At 40.7% G+C, this 24,567-nt stretch overlaps 1 protein-coding gene across 1 annotated transcript; it reads right to left on the reverse strand.

Annotated features, from left to right (window-relative positions):
- Window positions 13,313-24,371, reverse strand: LOC109850683 (probable voltage-gated potassium channel subunit beta). Its single transcript, XM_020420742.1, is given in 5 exon segments — window positions 13,313-13,679; window positions 14,026-14,190; window positions 22,041-22,184; window positions 23,690-23,875; window positions 23,877-24,371. Coding segments are annotated over 5 exon segments (993 nt in total). The 5' UTR covers window positions 24,261-24,371; the 3' UTR covers window positions 13,313-13,565.

The following is a 24,567-nucleotide window of genomic DNA, read 5'->3' on the forward strand; positions in this document are numbered from 1 at the left end:
AAGTTGAACGGCTTAACAACCGTTTATCCCACGATCTGAGGGATTTCTGCCCCACTTAGGAGCGGATTAAGGGGGTAGTTACCACCCTTAATCCCTTATAAATACCAGAAACTCAATTGAGTTAAGGGATCGAGCATTCATCCTTTGGAGCATTCCTTGGAGCCTTCGGCCTTGGCTTGAGAACCGATTCTCGGTTCAAATCAACTCTTTTTCAAGAGTTTCAAACTCGATCAGAGTTATCAACTCATCAAGAGTTTTAGACTTGCCATGCAAGTTCTCCACAGCGTCAAATCGTGAGGAGAAGACCACGTTCCAGTGAATCAAGACGTTCGGATCGTCAACGAGAAGCAAACTCGACACGAGCATTCGAGGGAGGCATCTCATCGCCACCGTGAAGAACCCAGAATTAAACAAAGAGGAGAATCAAATTCATTCTCCTCTCTTTTTTAATCGGAATCCAAATTATAATTGATTTTGAGAGGAATACAAGTCAATTTTTCTTTCATTATCTTTTTACTGCAAATTTCCAACAAACAAAAGATGGCGACTCTGCTGGGGACTAGCTTCTCTGACGAAGAAGTGGTGGCGCAATCCGACGTTCATCTCACTGTAATGACCGTTGAAACTCTGATTATCGAGTTTAATCAAGCCAAGTACGAGGAGGCCCTCTCCTCCAGATCCCTTAGCCCCAAGGCTATGCGCAAGACCCGCAAAATCTCTAAGGAGATTAAAGGTCCAATTGTTGCTTCTATGCCGAAGGAATCCCTCTCCTTTAGCCGAGATTACTCGAGTAACCCCTCCTCTAAAGGAGTGGGCTCAGTTTATGCCAAACGCAGCCCTCAGTGGTACGTTGTGCAATCAAAACGCAGCCTTCAGAGGCACGTTTCAACATCAAAACGCAGACCTCAAAACTGCGTTGATCTGGCTGAACGCAACTCTCAGGAGTGCGTCCCAGAACCAAAACGCAACTCTCAGGAGTGCGTTCTAACATTTAAACGCAGATATCAAACCTGTGTTGATCTGGCTGAACGCAACTCTCAAGAGTGCGTCCCAGAACCAAAACGCAACTCTTAGGAATGCATTCCACAAACTGAACGCAACTCTCAGGAGTGCGTTTCAGAATCCGAACGCAGATCGTAGGACTGTGTTTCACTGGCAAAACGCAGACTTTGGTCTTGCGTTAATCAAGCTAAACACGACCCTCGTGTTCCTTCTTTGGAACGCGATGTGATTCGTCGTGTTCAAAATGATCAACATGGATTTAAAATTCATGTTTGCCAGGAACCAGTCTCATCCTTTAACGGACAGGGGGTTCCATCTCTATCCTCACGCTCTGTGAGAGGTTCATCCCAAGTCTCTGACTTGCGGGAATTGCTATCGATGTTCAACCGACCAACGAACGTCGTTTTGCTTAATAATCGACGACATTCTCACAGGAAGAAGACTTTAGGGGATGAATACCTTGGAGTCACTTCTAACATGGTTGGCAGAGGGAGATCGTCAATCCCTAGTTCTGACGAGTCAGAGGCAGATCGTTCTCCAAGCATCAGAGAAATCACTAACGAGTTTGAAGGAGTCTACTAACGCACTCGGACGCGTACAGGAGCCATTCCTCCTATCAACTATCGGAGTTTAGCCAGAGGAACTAATTCCGATGACGAACACTCAGCCATTGCGGAGTCCTAATCATCAAGCTCTTTCGTTGGGCATGAGAGCTTCGCCCACATGGCAGAACATTCTGAAGACCTTTCAAAGAGACTTGATGAGCAGGAGGCCATGCTCAAATCTCAACAGGAGGCCATCAATGAACTCATGGCCATGTTGACTCAAATCGTCGCAGACAAGGCCAAATCTCAGGAGACAAATTCGCCGCTTAGGCAAGAATCATCCCGGAGAGAAAAAGCATCTTCATCCCGACCTCACACAAGCAAAGGGAAGGAAAAAGTGGTTGATGATGCGGCTTCTGACCAAGAAGCCCATAGCCTGGAATCTTCCTCTGATGAAGGAAGAGAGACTGAGAACGAGCAGAATCTTCAGTCTGCCAAAATGGAAGAATTGGAAGCCCGCCTCAAAGCCATTGCTAACAGAAGCGAGCTCCAAGATGAGGGAGTTATCAGGCCCTATCCTGCCAAATGGGATGCAGCCCCTTATCCTCCAAAATTTGAAGTCCCGACGATACAAGTTTTTGACGGCACGGGATCACCGAACCAACATATCTATCATTTCAAGTCACAGACTGGAAATGTAATATCAAACGATGCCATACTGGCTCGATGATTCATTGGCACCCTCAAGGGAATTGCCTTTGAATGGTTCAGGAAACTGCCTGCGGGCTGTATCCAAAAGTGGGCGGATCTAGAGAGACTCTTCCTGTCAAGATTCTTTGAAGAGGATACAGAAGTCTCCATCCATACCCTTCTTGCTACTAAGCAGAAGAAGAGGGAGTCCGTCAAAGCCTATGTCAAAAGATTCCGATCCATGGCTCTCCGGTGTTCGTCAGGTATGACACAATCTACCTTAGTAGAGACCTGTCGACACAACTTGCAAACCGACCTCCTAGCCCGAATAGGAGTTGCAGAATGCCGTTCTTGGAGACAACTAATCTCTCAAGGCGAGCAGGCTCAAAAAATCATTGCCAGGATCAAAGCTGAAGAACAAAGTAGGCAGGATCAACCTGAGCAATCGGACCAAGCCCAACCCTCTCCAGAGCAATCGGACCAAGCCCAATCTTCTCAGTCAGAAGGGGAAGATACTACGGCCACTGAAGCTAATCCTCTTCAGTAGGATGCCGGGTCTCCAATAACTATCACGTTAATAATTACCTCTGATAGTCTAACTCGCCAGATAGTGGCCTACTAGGCGATGTGTCATGTCTACTCCTTTTCCCCCCTGCACTTGTTCAAGACCGGGGGTTGGTTTATGAATAATAAATTTTCTGAGTTATCATGTTCAATGGAATACCTTTGTCAACCATAAAATCCACAAAACTATCACGTTAACAGTTACCTCTGATAGTCCCTCAACTTGCCAATCCTCTTCAATAGGATGGCAGGTCCACAACACTATTATGTTAACAGTTACCTCTGATAGTCCATCAACTTGCCAATCTTCTTCAATAGGATGGCATGTCTAAAAAACTATCACGTTAACAGTTACCTCTGATAGTTAAACTCATTAGATAATGGCCTACCTGGTGATGTAACTCTATTCCGACTTCATGGATAGTGCCCCACTAGGTGATGTGCCTTGTCTATCTCTTTTTTATTCCCCTGCTAAGTCTTAATTAAGACTGGGGGTTGATTACTTGGAATCCACTGGATTAAGAGTAACGAATCTTTCACATCGTCAAGATAACATTACACTTCTGACGATCATAATCCCCACAGAGTATGCATTCAGTTTGCATCACTCCCAATTTGTGTCACGTTAACAATACACCTCTGACAACCCACTTATCAATCCTCGTCAATAGGATGATAAATCCCCAAAGTTGCTCCAATCGCAACACAAATCTTGTCACGTTAACAATACACCTCTGACAAATTCACTTATCACTCCTCGTCAATAGGATGATAAGTCCCCAAAGTTGCTCCAATCGCAACACAAATCCTGTCACGTTAACACTATACCTCTGACAAAATCAACTTATCGACTCTCGTCAATAGAGCGATAAGTCCTCAAAATTACCCGATCGCAAATTCTTCTTGTCACGTTAATATCACACATCTGACAAAACCCACTTATCAATCCTCGTCAATAGGATGATAAGTCCCCAAAGTTGCTCCAATCGCAACACAAATCTTGTCACGTTAACAATACACCTCTGACAAAACCCACTTATCAATCCTCGTCAATAAGATGATAAGTCCCCAAAGTTGTTCCAATCGCAACACAAATTCTTGTCACGTTAACAATACACCTCTGACAACCCACTTATCAATCCTCGTCAATAGGATGATAAGTCCCTAAAGTTGCTCTAATCGCAACACAAATCTTGTCACGTTAACAATACACCTCTGACAAATTCACTTATCAATCCTCGTTAATAGGATGATAAGTCCCCAAAGTTGCTCCAATCGCATCACAAATCCTGTCACGTTAACACTACACCTCTGACAAAATCAACTTATCGACTCTCGTCAATAGAGCGATAATCGCAAATTCTTCTTGTCACGTTAATATCACACCTCTGACAAAACCCACTTATCAATCCTCGTTAATAGGATGATAAGTCCCCAAAGTTGCTCCAATCGTAACACAAATTCTTATCACGTTAACAATACACCTCTGACAAAACCCACTTATCAATCCTTGTCAATAGGATGATAAGTCCCCAAAGTTGCTCTAATCGCAACACAAATCCTGTCACGTTAACACTACACCTCTGACAATTGCTTCCTGCCCGATCGCATTCTTGTCACGTTAACAATACACCTCTGACAAAATCCACTTATCGACTCTCTTCAATGGAGCGATAGGTCCACAACCCGTCAAGTTAACACCACACCTCTGACGACCAAATCAACTTATCGACTCTCTTCAATAGAGCGATAGGTCCATAAAATACTGTTATGTTAACATAACACCTCTAACAGTCAACCCCCCTAATGAACTTGTTAATCCTTTTTTCCAACAAGAATAGCAAGTTTCATTATAAAATCCCCAGCGGATTAAAGATTTTTTAGAATTATCCTAGTGATAGTGAAGAAAATTTTTAAATTTCACTCTAAGTGAAAAATCATGCCAAGTTAATACTACACCTCTGGTACTTCCAACTTTCTTTCAGTATTTCAAGTAACACGGGAAGAAACAGCACCAAAAATCCATGCCTTCACGCATGGGGGACTTTATCTTGATCCCTAATTAGAGATAAGTCTACGCCTAACACGCGTTGCCGGTTAATCTTTCGCCGTGAAAAAGACACCAGGATTCATGCCTGGGGGAATCTATCTCGACCCCTAAACAGAGATAAGTCTGCATCTAACACATGCTGCCGGGTAGCCTATTCCCGCAATAATAGCAAAGCCTACGTATTCAATATCGTAGCAGGTCGTTATTAATAACGCCAAAATCCATGCCTTACACGCATAGGGAATTTTATCCTGTCTGCATCTAACACATGCTGACGGGTAGCCTATTCCCGCAATAATAGCAAAGCCTACGTATTCAATATCGTAGCAGGTCATTATTAATAACGCCAAAATCCATGCCTTACACGCATGGGGAATTTTATCCTGAATCCTAAGTAGGGATAAGTCAATGTCTAACACACGTTGCCGGTTAGTCTTTTACCGTGAAAAGGACATCAAAATCCATGCCTCACACGCATGGGGGACTTTATCTCGATCCCTAATTAGAGATAAGCCTACGCCTAATACGCGCTGCCGGGTAGCCTATTCCCGCAATAATAGCAAAGCCTACGTATTCAATATCGTAGCAGGTCGTTATTAATAACGCCAAAATCCATGCCTTACACGCATGGGGAATTTTATCCTGAATCCTAAGTAGGGATAAGTCAATGTCTAACACACGTTGCCGGTTAGTCTTTTACCGTGAAAAGGACATCAAAATCCATGCCTCACACGCATGGGGGACTTTATCTCGATCCCTAATTAGAGATAAGTCTGCATCTAACACATGCTGCCGGGTAGCCTATTCCCGCAATAATAGCAAAGCCTACGTATTCAATATCGTAGCAGGTCGTTATTAATAACGCCAAAATCCATGCCTTACACGCATGGGGAATTTTATCCTGAATCCTAAGTAAGGATAAGTCAATGTCTAACACACGTTGCCGGTTAGTCTTTTACCGTGAAAAGGACATCAAAATCCATGCCTCACACGCATGGGGGACTTTATCTTGATCCCTAAATAGAGATAAGTCTACGCCTAACACGCGTTGCCGGTTAGTCTTTTCCCGTCAAAATGACAAAGTCTATGTATTCAAAATCATAGCATCAAGACTAGACTCTCGTCAATAGAGCGATAAGTCCTCAAAATTGCCCGATCGCATTCTTGTCACGTTAACAATACACCTCTGACAAAATCCACTTATCGACTCTCTTCAATGGAGCGATAGGTCCACAACCCGTCAAGTTAACACCACACCTCTGACCGACCAAATCAACTTATCGACTCTCTTCAATAGAGCGATAGGTCCATAAAATACTGTTATGTTAACACCACACCTCTAACAGTCAACCCCCCTAATGAACTTGTTAATTCTTTCGGTGTTTCAAGCTACACAGGAAGAAATGAAATTCTTGTCACGTTAACAATACACCTCTGACAAATTCACTTATCGGCTCTCTTCAATGGAGCGATAGGTCCACAAACCCGTCAAGTTAACACCACACCTCTGACGACCAAATCAACTTATCGACTCTCTTCAACAGAGCGATAGGTCCATAAAATACTGTTATGTTAACATAACACCTCTAACAGTCAACCCCCCCAATGAACTTGTTAATTCTTTCGGTGTTTCAAGCTACACAGGAAGAAATGACACCAAAAATCCATGCCTTCACGCATGGGGGACTTTATCTCGATCCCTAATTAGAGATAAGTCTACGCCTAACACGCGTTGCCGGTTAATCTTTCGCCGTGAAAAAGACACCAGGATTCATGCCTGGGGGAATCTATCTCGACCCCTAAACAGAGATAAGCCTGCATCTAACACATACTGCCGGGTGGTTCGTTCCCGCGAAAATGACCAAGTCTACGTATTCAACATCGTAGCATCAAAATCCATACCTTTCACGTATGGGGGACTTTATCTTGATCCCTAACTAGAGATAAGTCTGTATCTAACACATGCTGCCGGGTGGTTCGTTCCCGCGAAAATGACCAAGTCTACGTATTCAACATCGTAGCACCAAAATCCATACATTTCACGTATGGGGGACTTTATCTCGATCCCTAATTAGAGATAAGTCTGCATCTAACACATGCTGACGGGTAGCCTATTCCCGTCAAAATGACAAAGTCTATGTATTCAAAATCATAGCATCAAGACTAAGAGAGTTCATTCTCTTAGCACAACGTTACATGTGGAACGGACCTAGATAATTCACATGCTAGCCCGACTCAAACGGTAGTCGGTAAAGGCTTATCAAATCCGTTGATGGCTGAGGGTTTGCCAAAAATCCTACGCACATTTGCAGGCCCATCAGCTTAATAGATGTGAGTCGAGACTTAAAACAGATGCGCCAAAGACAAGTCTCAAAGACTTAGTCAAAAATGCACGGAAGCCACTTCCATATCTTAAGTCAAAACGTTGAGGTCAGACCCGCGATGCAAAAACCGAACGCCGAGGTCACACCCGTATTCCAAATTCAACATGCAAGGGTGAAACCCGCATCTCAAGTTCAAAATGCAGGGTCCACCCCCACATTCCAGAAGCAGGATTATGGCACATACCTTCACACAGGTCCTGCATGGAAAATCCCTTCAACCAAGCTGCCTTCGAAGCGAGTGCAGAGAACAACTCCTTTGTGACAAGGAATCAACAGCTCCAAGATCAGAGTTGAGATCCAAAGTATTCCGAAAATTCGTCCCAGTCAACCGCGAACTTTCGAAAACTTTGGAGGGGGTTCTGTAGGCTGTCTAAAAATCACAATAGATAGTTAATCCCTCATCAAACACCGATGATGGAAGTTATAATCTGACGACTTCCAGAAGGCTACAATTTGAGGACTTTCACGTAGAAGGTTACAATCTGACGACCTTCACAACAACTAATGAAGGCCCCAATTCAACAGCATTCACAATCAACATCGGGAGTTACAACCTGACGACTCTCATATTTTCAAGGAGCCAAGACGAAGATTACAAGAGGACGATCTGTGCAAAGCTCTAGCAAAAGAGACTACAAATTGACGGTCTCTTCATATTAGAATGCAGATATCTCTCAAACCGTAAGGAATTTGGCGAAACGGAGGAAGCGAACCAAAGCCTTTGGCTTGGTTCGGATGGCCCCGTCTCGTCGAGATAGCCGATTTTCATATATAATTCGTCCGATTCTGACTTACGTTTTGAAAGTTATGACCTGTTCTTCGCAGCAAGTTATGTTCTGAAGTCCGTCTGCAAGACTGGACTTCGTCAGAACATCGGGCTTAGCCTGAAGCTCGCCGAGCCCACCTAAGGCTCACCTCTGCATCCCAGATTCAAAACGCAGAGGTCGTTCCCGCGTTCTAAACTCAAAACGCAGAGTTCGTGGCTGCGTTCCAGACTCAAAACGCAGAGGCCGTAGCTGTGTTCCAAACTCAAAACGCAGAGTTCATGCAGAACTCAACTCTGCGTTCTAGGTCCAAAACGCAGAGTTCACCTCTGCGTCTCAGATGCCAAAACTCAGAGTTCACCTCTGCGTCAGATGCCAAAACGCAGAGTTCACCTCTGCGTCAGATGCCAAAACGCAGAGTTCACCTCTGCGTCAGATGCCAAAACTCAGAGTTCACCTCAGCGTCAGATGCCAAAACGCAGAGTTCACCTCTGCGTCTCAGATGTCAAAACGCGGAATTCATCTCTGCGTCCCAACTGTGCGTCTCCAATTTACAGAACGCGTGCGGCCTGTGCGTTTCCAATCTCTAGCAGAGATTTCCTCAAGCCTTAGGCGCAGAGTTAAGACCCAGAACGCCAAGTTAGGCGTTTGACTTGTTCAAACACAAGTTGAACGGCTTAACAACCGTTTATCCCACGATCTGAGGGATTTCTGCCCCATTTAGGAGCGGATTAAGGGGGTATTTACCACCATTAATCCCCTATAAATAGTGGGAAACTCAACTGAGTTCAGGGCTTGCTTCTTTTTTTAATCCTTCTTTTTGGGGGGAGCAAAGAAGAGATCTTCGGCTAGCTTTGGGATTGGATTTTCTCTCATCAACAAAGGGAAATTCGGTCAAGGGCTGGCATTTTCGGATCTGGGACTTGGCAGCAAAGGGAGAGATCGGCATTCATCCTTTGGAGCATTCTTTGGAGCCTTCGGCCTTGGCTTGAGAACCGATTCTCGGTTCAAATCAACTCTTTTTCAAGAGTTTCAAACTCGATCAGAGTTATCAACTCATCAAGAGTTTTAGACTTGCCACGCAAGTTCTCCACAGCATCAAATCGTGAGGAGAAGACCACGTTTCAGTGAATCAAGACGTTCGGATCGTCAACGAGAAGCAAACTCGACGCGAGCATTCGAGGGAGGCATCTCATCGCCATCATGAAGAACCCAGAATTAAACAAAGGGGAGAATCAAATTTATTCTCCTCTCTTTTATAATCGGAATCCAAATTGTAATTGATTTTGAGAGGAATACAAGTCAATTTTTCTTTCATTGTCTTTTTACTGCAAATTTCCAACAAACAGGTCCAATCCTATATATAGGGCTCATATGAAGCCTTGAAAAAATATGAGAAAAATAAATAAATTTTGAGAACCTATCTATTAGTATTGCTCCTCTTCGGTGACGGATGGATTTCAGTTGGAGGCTTTTTCTCTTGAGGAAGCTATTTTGTTTTTATCTTAGGACGGATTATTAAAGAAATTCAGAAAACGTTTCAGGTATTTTTCTAGATTTTATTAATTTCGATTAATCTACATGATATGCAATTTTCCGCTGCTTTGTATGTTATGTTTCCAACAGATGAGCTGGAGGCTGAGTCAGCAGTAGTCCTTTCACGTGTCGGCTGGCGACTGGAGGAGATACTATTTCAATATGACCTCGATAAGGCCCTAGGATTGATTAGATGGCGTATGGCCGAGAATACGGCGAGGTGCTGAGTCGCACTTATCTTTACAGATAGCGGTTAGTGATTAGAGGGCGAGGCACTCGAGTACAGAAGGCGCCTCGATAACGTCCCAGGTTTAACGGATAAGGATAACGAGAAGATAGGCTGACCGATCTAGCCACTCATTGCTTCACAGATGGCAGCTAGCGACTGGAGAAAGATCGTCTGAGCTCAGAGGGTGTCTTGATTACGTCCCAGAAGTGACTTGGGAATAGATTGAGCCGCCTTTGCATTTAAGACTTCGTCAGAGTTTGAGACTTTTGAAGTGACTGATCAATACTGTGGTTGCTCGGATCTTTATTTTCCCCAGTTGGATTGTATTGGAAGGCGGGTTGTTCTCGTAACTTGTTGACTAGATAAGTGAGTCGATAGTCCAGTCAGATAGCTCGATAGACAGCCGAGTCGCCACTGGGGGAGTCGTCTCGATTGGGAGTTGGGTGGACTCCCGAGTAGTCACCTTAAAGGCGAAGGGCCGATTGCTTCCGCGCTTCGTGTTGGCTAAAGCGTTTGGCTTTTGGCTAGGCTTTTCAGCTGAGTCGATTTGAATTGTGACTCCATTAGGCTCAGGCTAAAGCGTTTGGCTTTTGGCTAGGCTTTTCAGCTGAGTCGATTTGAATTGTGACTCCATTAGGCTCATGGAGACAATCTTCTTTTGAATTGTGACTCCATTAGGCTCATGGAGACAATCTTCTAATCATTTTTGTTGATAAATGGTAGATTGCCATAACAGTTACTATTGCGGTTGAATTTCTTTCTTATGTGACGTGGCTATGACAGTGATTTCATTGTGAAAAAAAAAAGAAATGCGGCAAATATCTTAAAATCCCTTGAAATGAGTTGAAATGTGAGTTTTCCATTTCCGGTTTTTTTTTAAGGAAAACAACCAAACAGCCCCTTAGTTGCACCTGTTTGTTTCAATTATAATCGTATAGCCTCAATCATAACAATTTTGTAGCTTGGAATGAGATTTAATGTCAATTCAAGTTGCAAATCCCCGATGGAATTATGAAAATCTAAAACTTCAAAAAAAACACCCGTAACTATAACTACAGTTGCTACATGGCATAATTTTAAGACTAAAATCAAGCGACTGCACATGAGTTTCTAGCCTTTTGTTTCAAGCTCAAAATGTTTGGTTCAGCAAAGCTCATGCACCCAAATCCAAATGCTCCTTCCTCAAAATGGCATCATCATAGAGAGGAAGCAGGAGCATAAAATCCAAAAATAGCATCATCATATCATAAAAGAGGAAGCGGGAACATAGAATCCAAAGAGATGCGTCCAAAGCAACGCGACCCTTGCACGCAAAGAAAAAGAAAGAGAACTCAAAGATGCTGGATTTTGAAAGGAAAATGTACAGCAAGCAGGCCACCGTCAGAGCCCAGCTGTGAACAAATGGATCCAGAATCAAAGACGTCTCCTCTGGCTGACCCATGATTGAATTGATGGGAAAACTCACTAGATTAGACAGAGAAGAGGAGAAAGTCCGCGAAAGAAAGAGATAAAGAGGGTGATAGAAATTGAAAACACTTGGGTCAAAAGAAACACAAATAACTGACACTGGTGTACTTTCTATATGGTTAAATTATCATATTAGTATTAAATATAGTACCTAATAATTATATTAGTATTAAACTTATGCGATCATATGAATAGACCCAAAAATAAATTTTCCGACCATTTTTCCAAAGATTATTTAGATGATTTGACACGTGCTTAGATGATATATTTATAAGGACTTAACTACTACGGTTAGCCACATTCAATCCATCTCTTAGAATGAGGCATTTTTAAATTAGAGTAAAAGAAAAGATATATATATTTTAATTTGGGGCTGCTTCTCATTCTTCCTTCACATTAAGGGTTCTTTATTGCTTGGGCTTGAAGAATACATACTCTCAAACAATGAAGAATCCCAAATTTAAAAGAAGAAGGACAAGAAGCCCTACATTAAAAATCCCTCGTTTCTTTTACCCTAATTTGAAAATTCTCCACCTTTTAATGATTTGAATGAGGCTACCTATAGACCCTAATTTGAAAATTCTCCACCTTTTAATGATTTGAATGAGGCTACCTATAGATGCCGTGTTACTGTACATATGCTACATAAACATCACATAACAGATCCCATGAATAATTGCTAAAAAAATTGTCCCGAAAATTTATTTCTAAACATATTTATCTCATCGTGCAAGTTTAAATATATTATTATTAAAAATAATTTTAATATCAATTTGGTCATTGGTACTACTTTTTAACACATTGATTTAGCCCTTTCTATAATATAACATAAAATTTCGAACCAGCATTCAAAATGAAATAACACTTTCCATAAAGATAACTTAGCAGAATAGAAGAAGAAAATCTTAATGATGGTAGGTGATCGTGAACGGCAATATAGAGTTCCTATTAGAACTTATTTGGATCAAATAAAACTAAAATACAAATAATAAAATTGCACTCATCATTTAGGAATAGGAAAATATACAAAAGTGGACCTCACACCCCATCATCTCCCATGCCAACACCTCACATACTTAATATTCGTTGCAATTCACATGCAAATTTCTTACAAACATTATTTATAGAACTAAACAAAATCCTAATCCTAACTATCAGATAACATCAAATCACTCATCATAACAAAATAAGAGATTCATTCCCAACTAAAAAACAAACTCAATCCTAACTAAAAATATATGCCAAAAAAAAAAATCAAATCTTAAAAAAAAATCCTAATACAATAAGAACAATCTTGTTACCAAGATTCAGATTTGAATCTGTCCTGCATGTAGGCCTGTGCAACGACTAAAAGATCAAGCGAACATGTCTACAGAGTGAAATTAAATCAGCAACGTCCCAAGATCTATTTCCTGAAGGAACAAAAAGTAATTTCCTGGCCCCGTTTGGCAAAAGGTTAATGAAGAGGGGTTAAAGAGAAGGATTAATGTACTTAGCCCATTTGATAATCCGAAGGACTAAATTATTAACCCGTTAAATAAGTTTTATTTTAGTCCTTATGATCAGTTTTAGTGTTTGGGAATAACAATGATTTTGACTATTTTCTTTATAATTAGAATAGTGTTTGGGAATAACAATGATTTTGACTATTTTCTTTATAATTAGAAGGGTTAACTCTTATTCCATCGAAATAGGAGTATTAGTAAACCCCTCATTTTGAGGGGTTAACTCATTTTAACCCCTCTATAAGGGTTAACTTAACCCTTCTATATTTTTTATGTTTGGCAAATTATGGAGGGTTAACTCACTTTAACCCTTATATAGATTTGTTGTGTTTGGCAGGTTAAGAAGGGGTTAAGTCTCCTTAACCCCTCACTTAACCCTTTGCCAAACGGTACCTGAAGAAATAAGGAAATAGCGACGCTAACTACAAAAAACTTTAATCCAAAAAAGATTCAAAAATAGCAACCAAGAATATTTGTTTACAGAGCAAACAAAGCAGATAAATTCATCAGCTGACAATGAAAGGGAGTTAGTGCAAGTTCCAAGCTTGTATAAAGCTTCATTGGAATTTTAACCCATGCGCAAATCTACTATCATATGATACTGCAAAAACTACATAATATAGGACACATCGTAATAGTACATATATCATGTGAAATGTCAAACCATTCACAAATCTTGAGTTCATTGATGAGTCCGACAAGAGCTCAAATATAAACACACATAAAACAACACATTAAATAACGACAATAATCCCCAATGCATCGGGTATACCCAATGATCATTACAAATCCATCCACCATTCTGCTTCCTTAAATATAAAGAAGAGACTTACCTGTATGAATCTGGGCGTTTGGGTTTGCTTTGGACGACTGCTTCAATTTTCTCCAGAATATCCGGTGTCAGCCTGGGAATGACATCAATAGCCTTCATGTTCTCTACAATCTGTTTTCACGTGTAAAACAAAGTAACAAGTTTCAGCGTCAGAGACTAATAAGTCATTATGTATTAGAAACGAGAAGGCAAAAGTTTACACGTTTGTTCATTACAATATGTAGACTATGGAACACGAAGGATCCATTGAGAATATAAAGGACTTTTACAGCATCAAACAAGTTACAACATTAAATGACACCCAAAATCATGGCCTAATTCATCTACAAGATTCACTATGGATTAATCTACACGACCCGAAAGTTTTTTTTTAGCCAGCAGTAAAGAAGAAGAATATATCAGAATCATCACGCTATAGTCTATATGCATGATGAGTTAAATGGTAAAGAACATGCACCTGAGCCTCCTTTGTTGCCCCTGTAATTACCGACGAGACATGGGGATTTGATGCACACCAAGCAATGGCCAGTTGAGATAAAGGAACACCAAGAGCATCCGCAATGGGTTTCAGTCCATTGACTTTCCTCAGAGTATCATCAACGAGTGATCTACTCGCAAGATTCTACAAGAAATATTTCAGTTAGAAATTTAATACTTTTAACTTTCTTGCATTGAACTCTTTGCAATGAGGTTAAGATATAATTCTATTTATGATCGAACCTGTCCCCATACACACTGCAAATAGTGCATTTAAATGACTCACTGGAGGAAATATAAAAAGAACAATAAAAAAGTCAGAAAAGCAATAATACACAGGTCTGGATATGCTAAGTAAGATTTTCCTAATGTTCTGAGGGAACATCTGTTTTGACTGCAAGTTCTGCCACCCTGCCATCCCGAAACTTGCTGGCCACTCAACAAATAGTCCTAATAAATTATAACAATGATAGAATGAGTAAAACTGTTCAACTTATGACAGAAATTAACCTGACTTGACTTAAATTAATTAACTGCTCATTTTGTCCTAACGAAAAGCTGTACTATTAACTACAACATATATTCTTGTAAATTATACATAAGTAAATACACATATACACCTTTCTAATAATTTACTTCCAGGTAATAACTACGTCTATAGATATGGCTACGTCTACAGAGGAACACGACCAATTGGGTCAGAGTACAAAGAAGGTGAAGTGCCGACTTGAAGATCGATGTGAAAATGGTGAACCTATCGTCATGGAAACAGAAAATGGTGAACCTATCGTCATGGACACAGAAAATGGTGAAGTTTCAAGGAGAAAATGGTGAAGTTTCAAGGAATAAGGCTTCTAAACCTATTCCTAATGCATGGGCTTCCTCAACATAAAGGGCTTCCTTCATGACCAAGAGACCTACCCCGAAGATCTTCATGGGTGATGAGTCAGAGTTTATGCCATCTAAACATGGTCTTGGAGATCAATCAAATAAAGTTTCAGATATATCTATGGACCTTCCTGAATCCCAATCTGAGGGGCTATGGCCTAGGATCTCAATCCCACCTAACGAATAAGCTCGCCTACAACGGCCATGGTGCAAGGGTTTGATCCTAAAACTCCTTGGTAAGTCAATTGGCTTTAATATGTTGAGCCAACGAATCAAACAATTGTGGCGACCTAAAGGAGAATTATTTCTAGTTGATCTCAATCATGACTATTTCCTTGTTCGATTTTCACTAGAGGAAGGCTACATTCACACACTGCTTGCTGGCTCTTGGGTTATTCTAGGGCACTACCTCACGGCAAGTAAATGAAAACCTGAATTTCGACCATTGCGTGCTTATCCATTCTACTCTCTTCTGGTTTCAGTTGCCTGAATTACAGGTTGAGTACTTCAACTATGATGTCCTTCGCAAAGTGGGGAATGCCCTTAGCTGAACAATTAAGATTGATACAGGTACCGCTGAGGTTACGCGTGGTCATTATGTTGGGTTTTGTATTGAACTTAATCCTAAGGCCTTCCTTCACCCTTATGTCAAGATTAATGATAATCTTCAACATGTGGAGTATGAAGGCCTGCCTTCTATTTGTTTTTCTTTGTTTTTCTTGTGGTGAATATGGTCATATCTCTAATCATTGACTGAAAAACCCCACCGAAGCAGTGACAACTGCTCCAGTGCTCAAATTCCGATAAGAAAGGATGGTTGGGGGAGATTTTAGTAATCCCTACAAATCATGAGAAGATAGAGGCAACAAAAATGTATCCTTATGGATCTTGGATAGTTTGCTAAAAGACCCAAAAGAAGCAATAGGAAAGTGCCACGTGGCCAGTTAGCTTTTGACAAAGCGGCAAGTCAACTGTTTTCAAAGGAAGGCACCAATCAAGAAGAGCAAATAAAGGAAGCTAATGGGTATCATATGTTGGGAAACGAGATAGTAAATGAATCAATGGGCTCAAGATTTGCTGCTCTTGGAATGGAAGAGGCCCAAGAAGACCTAGTGCCTTTTGTTTTTTTATGAAGGGCCGAGTACTTTTTTGAAGATCCACACCTCTACTGCCACTACTATGTGTGGTCCAAACCAAAAGTATTTGCGGAAAGACCCAAAGTCATAAGTCCTCTAAATGCAGTAGCTCACATGAGTTCTAAATCAATTGCAATCGATGTTTTAAATGTCGGCCGTCATGTCGGACATGTCGAGCGACATGTCGGATTTAGGGGTCAACCGACATGATATGGGGTTTTGCAATGCTTATTGCGTTTTTAAGATTCATGTTGTATATATCGGAGGGCATGTCGGATATATCGGGGGACATGTCGGCTATGTCGGTCGGTTTTCAGTTTGAAAAATTGGCTGATTTTTTGGTTATGTTTGTCTAATCAGGTTTGTGTTTAAATTCCTCATTATCTTAATGTTCCTTCCAAAGAAACCCGATCAATTAGGGGAAATAAAAAAAAAGACCGAGGTCATTCTGTCGCGTATCTTCTTTCTCCTTCGACATCTCATGGGTCTATTCTTCGAGCTGTTCCTTCCACATTAATATTGTGTGATCTTCTCTCTCCTTAACTACCAATATCAGACTCCTCTTTTCTCGCCTCTTTCCTTGAACATCAACCCTAAGCATTATAAGTTATTTACTTTTTTTTATATGGTTAGACAATAAAATTTATTAAGTATATTTAGATTTTATTTATGATATTTATATTACACATATGTACACCATCCGAAATGACAATCCGATATATTTTTCATGTCCCCCGACAAATCCCTGATTTTTGCTATCCGACATGAATCTTAGTCATCCGATATGAACCCGACATCCAACGTTTAAAACCTTGATTGCATTCCGTAGTCATGGTCGATCTATCTCAAAGAAAAATTCCAACTAAGAAAAAAATCCTCGCTATTTTCCCCTTAGGCATCATCGCGCCTTTGTCCAACCCAGAAATCCCCATGAATCTCTCGATCATGGCCTTTGTTACGCTCTTAAGGCATTCAGACATAACGATTACAGTCATCCCTTCTTCGGCTATATCTCCTCTTGTGGACACTAACAAACAAGCGGCATCTGAGCCGAGTTGTTGATCAGGTTAGCCCCCTCAACAGAAACAAACCTGCCTCTTATCAACTGGAAGTCACAGACCTCCTCCAATTATAGTTTCTAATCACCCACAGGACCTTCCCAATAATCAACAACTAGCTCTGGGTATGCATGCACCTCTGCCTAAAGTCTGTAACCAGAGACAAACGGAGCATCACCCTCATATCGATGATGATCACAGAGATTTAGTGGTTATGGATAATGACAACTGCTCTGATAATCCCGATCGAGAGGCAGCCCAACAAAGTGAATGCATCACAAATGGGAAGAGTAATTCAAGCTCTAGTGGTTAGTTAGGTCCTATGATCACTTCAATTTAATTTCTTAATGAATTCCCTTATTTGGAATTGCCCCGATGCAGGTAATAATCACTTTTTTGTGAAATGTGACTGAATTAGTCCATATTCCTACTGTTTGTGATGGTTTTGCTAGAAATAAGGGTGGCAGGGGCGAAGGCAGATAAAATTATTCATAGTACCTTGTTTACTAATGTGGAAAATTTTGATGCTTAAGGTTTCTCGGGCGGCACCTGGTTGTTTTTGGAGGGAGGATACAGTTTCAATCACTGTTACCCAAACAACTGATCAACTAATAAATATCTTAATTGCGTGGAATGGAGAAGGTGGCTGGCAATTTTCAGCGGTCTATGGAAGCCCTAATCTTGTGCGTCGTGAATCACTATGAGGCCAATTGTGTTCAATCAGCAATAACACTAATGGTCCACAGATGGTGGCGGGAGATTTGAATCTAGTTACATCTTCAATTGAGAAACAAGGAGGCTCTCTTACTCTGTTGAGTCAAAGCAGAGGGTATTTTTCTTGTCTTGCAGAGTGCAATTTGATTGATTTAGGCTTTGTCAGGTCAAGATTTACTTGGTATAAGACTGTTGGTGGAAGAGTTGTTCTTAAGGAATGCTTGGATCAAGCTTTGGTAAACCCAGCATGGAGAAGTCATTTCGAGGAGGAAATAGTCCGTCACTTATCGCAAGCTCGCTCCGATCACTGTCCCTTGTTGATTGACTTGGTGGGTATGCATGTGCCACCTCGTCAAGATAGACCGTTTCGCATGGAAACGGCCTGGTTCACAAGAACTGATATTGAGCAAGTGGTGAATGAAGCATGGAATAGCATGGAAGCTAGCTCTCTCTCTAAGAGGATTAAACATATGACAGACGCTGTGATTAACTAGAACAAAATAATATTTGGTAATATCTTTCATAAAAAACGAAGAGTTCTTGCTAGAATTCAAGGGGTGCGAAAAGCTCTAGATGTGCGTTCTACACCTTAAATGGAGCATCTAGAGCGAGACTTAAGTTCAAAAATACAACACTCTTCTTGTTCCTGTAGAAATCCATTGGTTCCAGAAAGCTCAAGTGGATTGGGCTATAATTCAAGATCAAAATATGAAGTATTTCTACACAAAAACAATTATTCGAAGGAGGTAAAACAGAGTAGGAATGCTTCGAGATGATTTAGGGGAGTGGTGTTCTGATGAGAGTAAGCTCCGAGCCATGGCGGTTAGGTACAACAAGTCTTTATATACAACAGATATCTTGATCCAACATTCCTAATCTCTTGTGCACGGTTTCTCTATATTGATTCAAAAAAAAAAGGTGGTCACGTACTTTCAGAAGCGGAGGTTCGAGAAGCTCTATTTGAAATGCATCCCTTGAAAGATCCTAGACCCGATGGTGTTTATGTAGCTTTCTATCAAAAATTTTGGGAAATTACTAAGTGTAAGATAGTGAACTTAGCCCGTCAAGATCTCCTTGATGGTCATGTTCCTACACAAATTAACCAATCTCTCATTACTTTGATCCCTAAGCAGGAAGCGCCAGAGTTCATTAACCAATTCCATCCAACTAGCCTTTGCAACGTCATTTTTAAGATTATCACAAGGTCATTGTCAACTGGATTCATCCTTTATTGAATAAAAGTGTGGCTTCGATTCAGTCTAGTTTTATTCTAGGGTGCCCCAGTTAGCCCACTACAGATAACATTGTGATCATACATGAAATTATTCATTCACTTGCTCGAATAACAGGTCAAAAGGGAGTCATGATTATTAAAGTTGATCTCGAAAATACATATGATCGCATTCATTGGCCATTTTTTGAAGCAGTCCCCATGAGATTGGCTTTGATAATAATTTGGTGAATTTAATGATGAGCTGTGTTCACGATTCATCTCTCAGTCCTATGGAATGGGGCCAAGTCAGTGAGCTTTAACCCTACTAGGGGCATTCGACAAAGTGAACCACTTAATCCATATCTTTTCATTTTTGTATGGAAAAACTAGGACATTTGATCGATGAACAGGTAAACTCGAGAGTTTGGATCGCAGTTAGAACATCGAGGAATGGACCACTAGTGTCCCACCTTTTTTTGCCGATAATATATCACTTTTTGGTTTCCTTGAAGTAAGCTGGAATTATGGAATCAGTGATGAGATCCTTTTGTGCAGTTTCAAGGCAAAAAGTTAGCTTGGCCAAATCCAAATGTTTTGTCTCAAATAATATCAATTGACAACAAGCTGGTATCCTAAGTTCGCGACTTGACATCCCGCTAATCACGGATCTGGGTCGTTATTTAGGGGTTCCTTTATTGCACGGCCGAGTTACCAAAGCCACTTATCAATCTATTATAGAGAAGGTGCAGAAGCGACTTGCAGGGTGGAAGGATTCTTGTCTCTCCATGGTTGGGTGTCATACTATTGTAAAATTAGTCACTTCAGCAATTCCCTCTTAGGTAATGCAATTAACTAAGCTTCCTATGTTCATTTGTGAGAAAACTGATGCTTGTAATCAAATTTTTTTATCAGGAGGTTCAATTGACAAGAAAAATCCATATGATGGCTTGGGATCGTATTTACACTCTTGAAGAATGCAGCAGTTTAGGTCTTCATAAAGCATCAATAACCGATAAAGTTAGCATGGTAAAGCTCATGTGGCAGACGGTGACCAGTCCTTCTGAACTGTGGTCAAAGATTCTCCACGCCAAATACCTTAGTAGAAATTGTGCCACTTTTGACAAGCCTCAACCAACAACGTCCCATGTTTGGAGGAGTATTGCTTCAGGTTCAGAAATTCTTCTACAAGGTATGATGTGGCAAGTTGGTGATGACACTACGGTCTGGTTTTGGGAAGTTGCATGGCTAGCAGATAAGAATCTCCTTTACTAGTTTCATTGCCCAGGTGGTGAAAAAAAACAAACTAGTGAGGGATTATTGGAGGGAAGAAGAGTGGGACTAGTCACCTCTTAGCTCTTGGCTACCACTGAACGGTTAGCTAAGCTACGGAACATTATTCTCCTTTATCTAAATGAAGGGTCCGATAAAATTCATTGGAGTTGTTCTGGTAATGGAAAATTCTTATCATCATCGGCTTACGAGCTTAGGTTCTCGGACAACTTAAAATTTGGAAAAATGGGACACATTTTGGAAGTTGAAGTACTTGCTTCGAGCTAAATTCCTCTTATGGATTGCTCGTCAAACTGTCTCCTCACAAATGGGGCAAAAATGGTTTGCAATTTAGCTACTAAGGGAGGTTGCCCAAACTGCTCTCATGTTTTTGAAGATACCATTCATGTTCTTAGGGATTGTTCAGATGCAAAAAAGGGCTTGGATCCAACATGTTCGACCCAATTGTTGGGAAGTTTTTGGATGGATTGGAACTTGCAAGATTGGATGGATTGGAACTTATTGTCTAAAGGTTTCGGTTTGGTAGGCGAGGTAGCTTGGATGACTATATTCACCGAGGCTACTCGTAGTCTTTGCTTTTTGCGGAACAAGAGCGTGCACTGCAACCTTAGCTTTTGTCGCCTAATGCTGGTTATTTTATTTGTGATCTTGCAACAGAGATTTGGAGTACTTTGAGTAAGGATGAGGCAATGCAACAAAGAGCTAAAGCGCAAGTTAGTTGGACAGCTCCTCCGGAAGGTTGGGTAAAGTTAAATACAGTTGGCGCTTATAAAGGCAATCTAGGTGTTGCGGGTGCCGGTGGACTCATTAAGAATTCAGAAGGCTAATGATTGGTGGGCTTTACTGATAAGTTGGGGTTCTCTACAAGTATGAGAGCTAAGCTATGGGCAATTTGGAAAGGATTGATTGTGGCCTGGGACAAGGGCTATCGATAGGTTTGGTTGGAAACAAATTATCAAGTGCCGTTGAGTTTATTGATTTCATTTGAATCTCTTGATCAAAACTTTAATATTCTTCGGAAAGTTTGTTGATGCGCGAATGGGAATGTAAGGTTTATCATATTTGGAGAGAGCAATCGATGTGCGAAAAGTTTGGTGATGCGCGGGGTGAGACGGATGCTAGTAGACGACGCTAGGCGCATTGCTCTTCCCAGATCGGTGTCTCTAACTTAGTTATTCTTCCCTTGTTGCCAAAACATTAATAAAAATAAAAAAATACACACATATTCAAATGGATAGCTGTATTCCATACATTGTGTGAGTTTATGCATGCATATAAGTGTACGAAAATATGCACTTTATTAAAGAATAAGCATCCATAAATTGTAGAAAAATATTAATATTTAAGAGTGTCTCATTAATATCTCAGAATACATGTGTATCGAAGATTATAGAGAAATGTACTGAATTCACATTGCCTTACTTGATTTGTCTAGCACTAACAATGACAAGATAAACAACATTATAGCAAATATTATGAAAGTGAGAACTGTGAATTCGAGGAGGTTAGAAATATGAAAATTTGTTTACTTGACTGCATATACTTCACCTACCATACAAGCATGCTCACTAAGTCTTATAATGTGATAGCAAATTGGCACAAACATTGAATTGGCTCCAATTATATGTCAATTTATATAGATTGATAATACGTCAGTTAATTAGCACTTGATGTAGTGACAAGAAAAAAAAGACACCTTGTAATTCTCCAAAGCAAACCGACTATCAGGTGGGATATTTCCTTTGTTATATTTCCCTGTAAGAACACCTGATGCCAGTGGACTCCATGTCGTCAGACCAATTCCATAGTTGCTGTAAAGAGGTAAATACTCAACTTCAACCTGCATCAATATAAGAAGAAATTATTGACTGGGAATCTTCTTGGCTATTGTTACTGTAAAGAAAACTTGCATGCCATTTGGATCAGCACCAGATTAAATGTCAGCAAAAGACTACTAATTCAAGCAAAAAATTAAGCACTCAACAAGGAAACAACACACATCTTATCAACATTTTTTTAATACTTCCTTTGAATCATTGAAGTTTTCATCCATTGATCTAGTGAATTCCATAACAATGTTAAAGTTATGAGAGAAACTCAATCCTCTAGTGTTTTGGTTCAAGAAGGTAAACGATTCTTGCCTCCAAAGCTACGTTCTAAGACAAACACACCGCTGGCCTAGACAGAACTATGATTTACCTGATGACAAACAATAAAGAGTGGCCTGTTTTCTACTCTCTATGGTACTCCTTTCCTTTGCACTTTTGAGTCCCTTCAACTAGTGCTTCTACTATTCAGATACAGCCGTATGTATACCCAGCCCAATATCAAGAAAGATCTAATCTTTTATGAACTTGAGACTTACTGATATTTAGGATTTTATGTTCATGAAGAATGCTTTGATTTCACAATCAAATAACAAGTTAAATTAAAAAATAAAAAGTAAAGGTTAATAGGGTTTTTCAGATATTGGTCCCCAAATCTCATCAGTTCTAAAAGAAAAGGCTCAAAAACATGATCCCAAAACCCATTAGAGATCCCAAATAGCCTCTCTAATTTAAATATGTTTGCTTAACCTCAAATGCAAGTGAAGACACTTAGTTCATTTGTTTTCCTTAATAACTGTCTTCAATTGCACCTCTAATGGTCATAAAGGTAACGACTCTTCTAAACCCATTAAGATGAAATACAGAATCTTGGTTTAAAAAAAACCAGGCTGGCTGGATTACTATGTTGGTAATCCATCCTTTTTCTCAAAAAAAAAAAAAAAAACCAGGCTGGCTGTTTTTGTGCAAAAACAACTTTGAAGTGTGTTTAGTGTAGGAACGATTTTGTAAGTGTCCGTGTTTAAAACTAGGGTTCTCCCAATCTTTATTGTGTCAATGCAAATGGAAAATTGGAGGAAACAGCCCACATATCTCAACATAAATGTTCCCAAACAAGTGCTTTTCTTATATAGCTCAACATAAATGTTCCCAAAGAAGGGATTTCCTGATATTGGCCCCCCAAGTCTAGTGAATTTAGAACAAGTCAGTCCAAAATATATAGGGGAAAATTAAGAGTATTCGTGGTAAATAGTTAATAGAGATGAGGGTATAAACAAAAGTTTAGTAATAAATTAACAAATTATAAACTGAGAGACTAATTTTAACAAATGCTTCAACATAACCGTTCACAATATGAGTTTCTCTGATATCGGTCCTCAAAAAAAAACCTAACTACTTTTAACAAATAGTCACAGTTCAGAATATAGAAAAAAAAATAAACAACAACGTTTCCATTAAGCTAGCGATTAACTTAATAAATTCTAACGTTTAAAAAAAACCCTAATCTGATCAATTTTACCTTGTGCCTCGACAACAAATTATACTCCGGCTGCTCGACGATCGGCCCAACAAGATCCAGCCTTTGAGCAACCGCCCAAGCCTCAGTAATCTGCTGAGCGCTCCACTCGCTCGTCCCCCAGTAAAACGCCCACCCCTTATCAATCACGTAATTCATCGCCCTCACCGTCTCCTCCATCGGCGTGGCCCGTGGCCGCATCCGGCCGATGGCAATACAGCACGTCCACGTAATCCATGTCCAGCCTCTTCAGCGACGCCTTGGTCCCCTCGACGATGTGCTTCCGGGACAAGCCCTTGTCGTTTGGGCCGGGCCCACCCCAGAAGATCTTGGTGGTGATGACAAGATCGGACCTTTTCCAGCCCAGCTCGCGGATCGCTTGGCCCATGATCTCCTCGGCGCGGCCGTTGGCGTAGACCTCGGCGTTGTCGAAGAAGTTGACGCCGTTGTCTCGGCAGAGTTGGAGGAGGGATTTGGCCTCCTTGACGTCGAGCTGGTTGCCGAAGCTGACCCAGGCTCCGTAGGAGAGCTGGGAGACTTTGAGGCCGGATCGGCCTAGGTTTTTGTACTGCATCGTCTTTTTCCCCCTCCTAGGGTTAGGTTTAGGCTCTCTCTCTCTCTCTCTCTATTTTTTCTTTCTTTTTGTGGGGTGGAGATCTGAGGCCTGGAGTTCTGAAGTGAGCTGTGATGGGTTTATAAAGGGGATGGGAGGACGAAGGCAGGGGAGTAGTCACGTGGTGCGTGTTCGGGTGATGAGGAATCTAGAAATATTTTTTCCCCGTTCTTTTGCTGTATATGTGGGGACCACAATGCATGGTTTCTGACAGAAAAAGGTAGTATATTTGAAAAATTCCTAATGACCCAAAATATAGGACTAATAG

The sequence above is a fragment of the Asparagus officinalis genome, chromosome 1 (genome assembly GCF_001876935.1).
Source record: "Asparagus officinalis chromosome 1, Aspof.V1, whole genome shotgun sequence".
Classification (NCBI taxonomy): Eukaryota; Viridiplantae; Streptophyta; class Magnoliopsida; order Asparagales; family Asparagaceae; genus Asparagus; species Asparagus officinalis.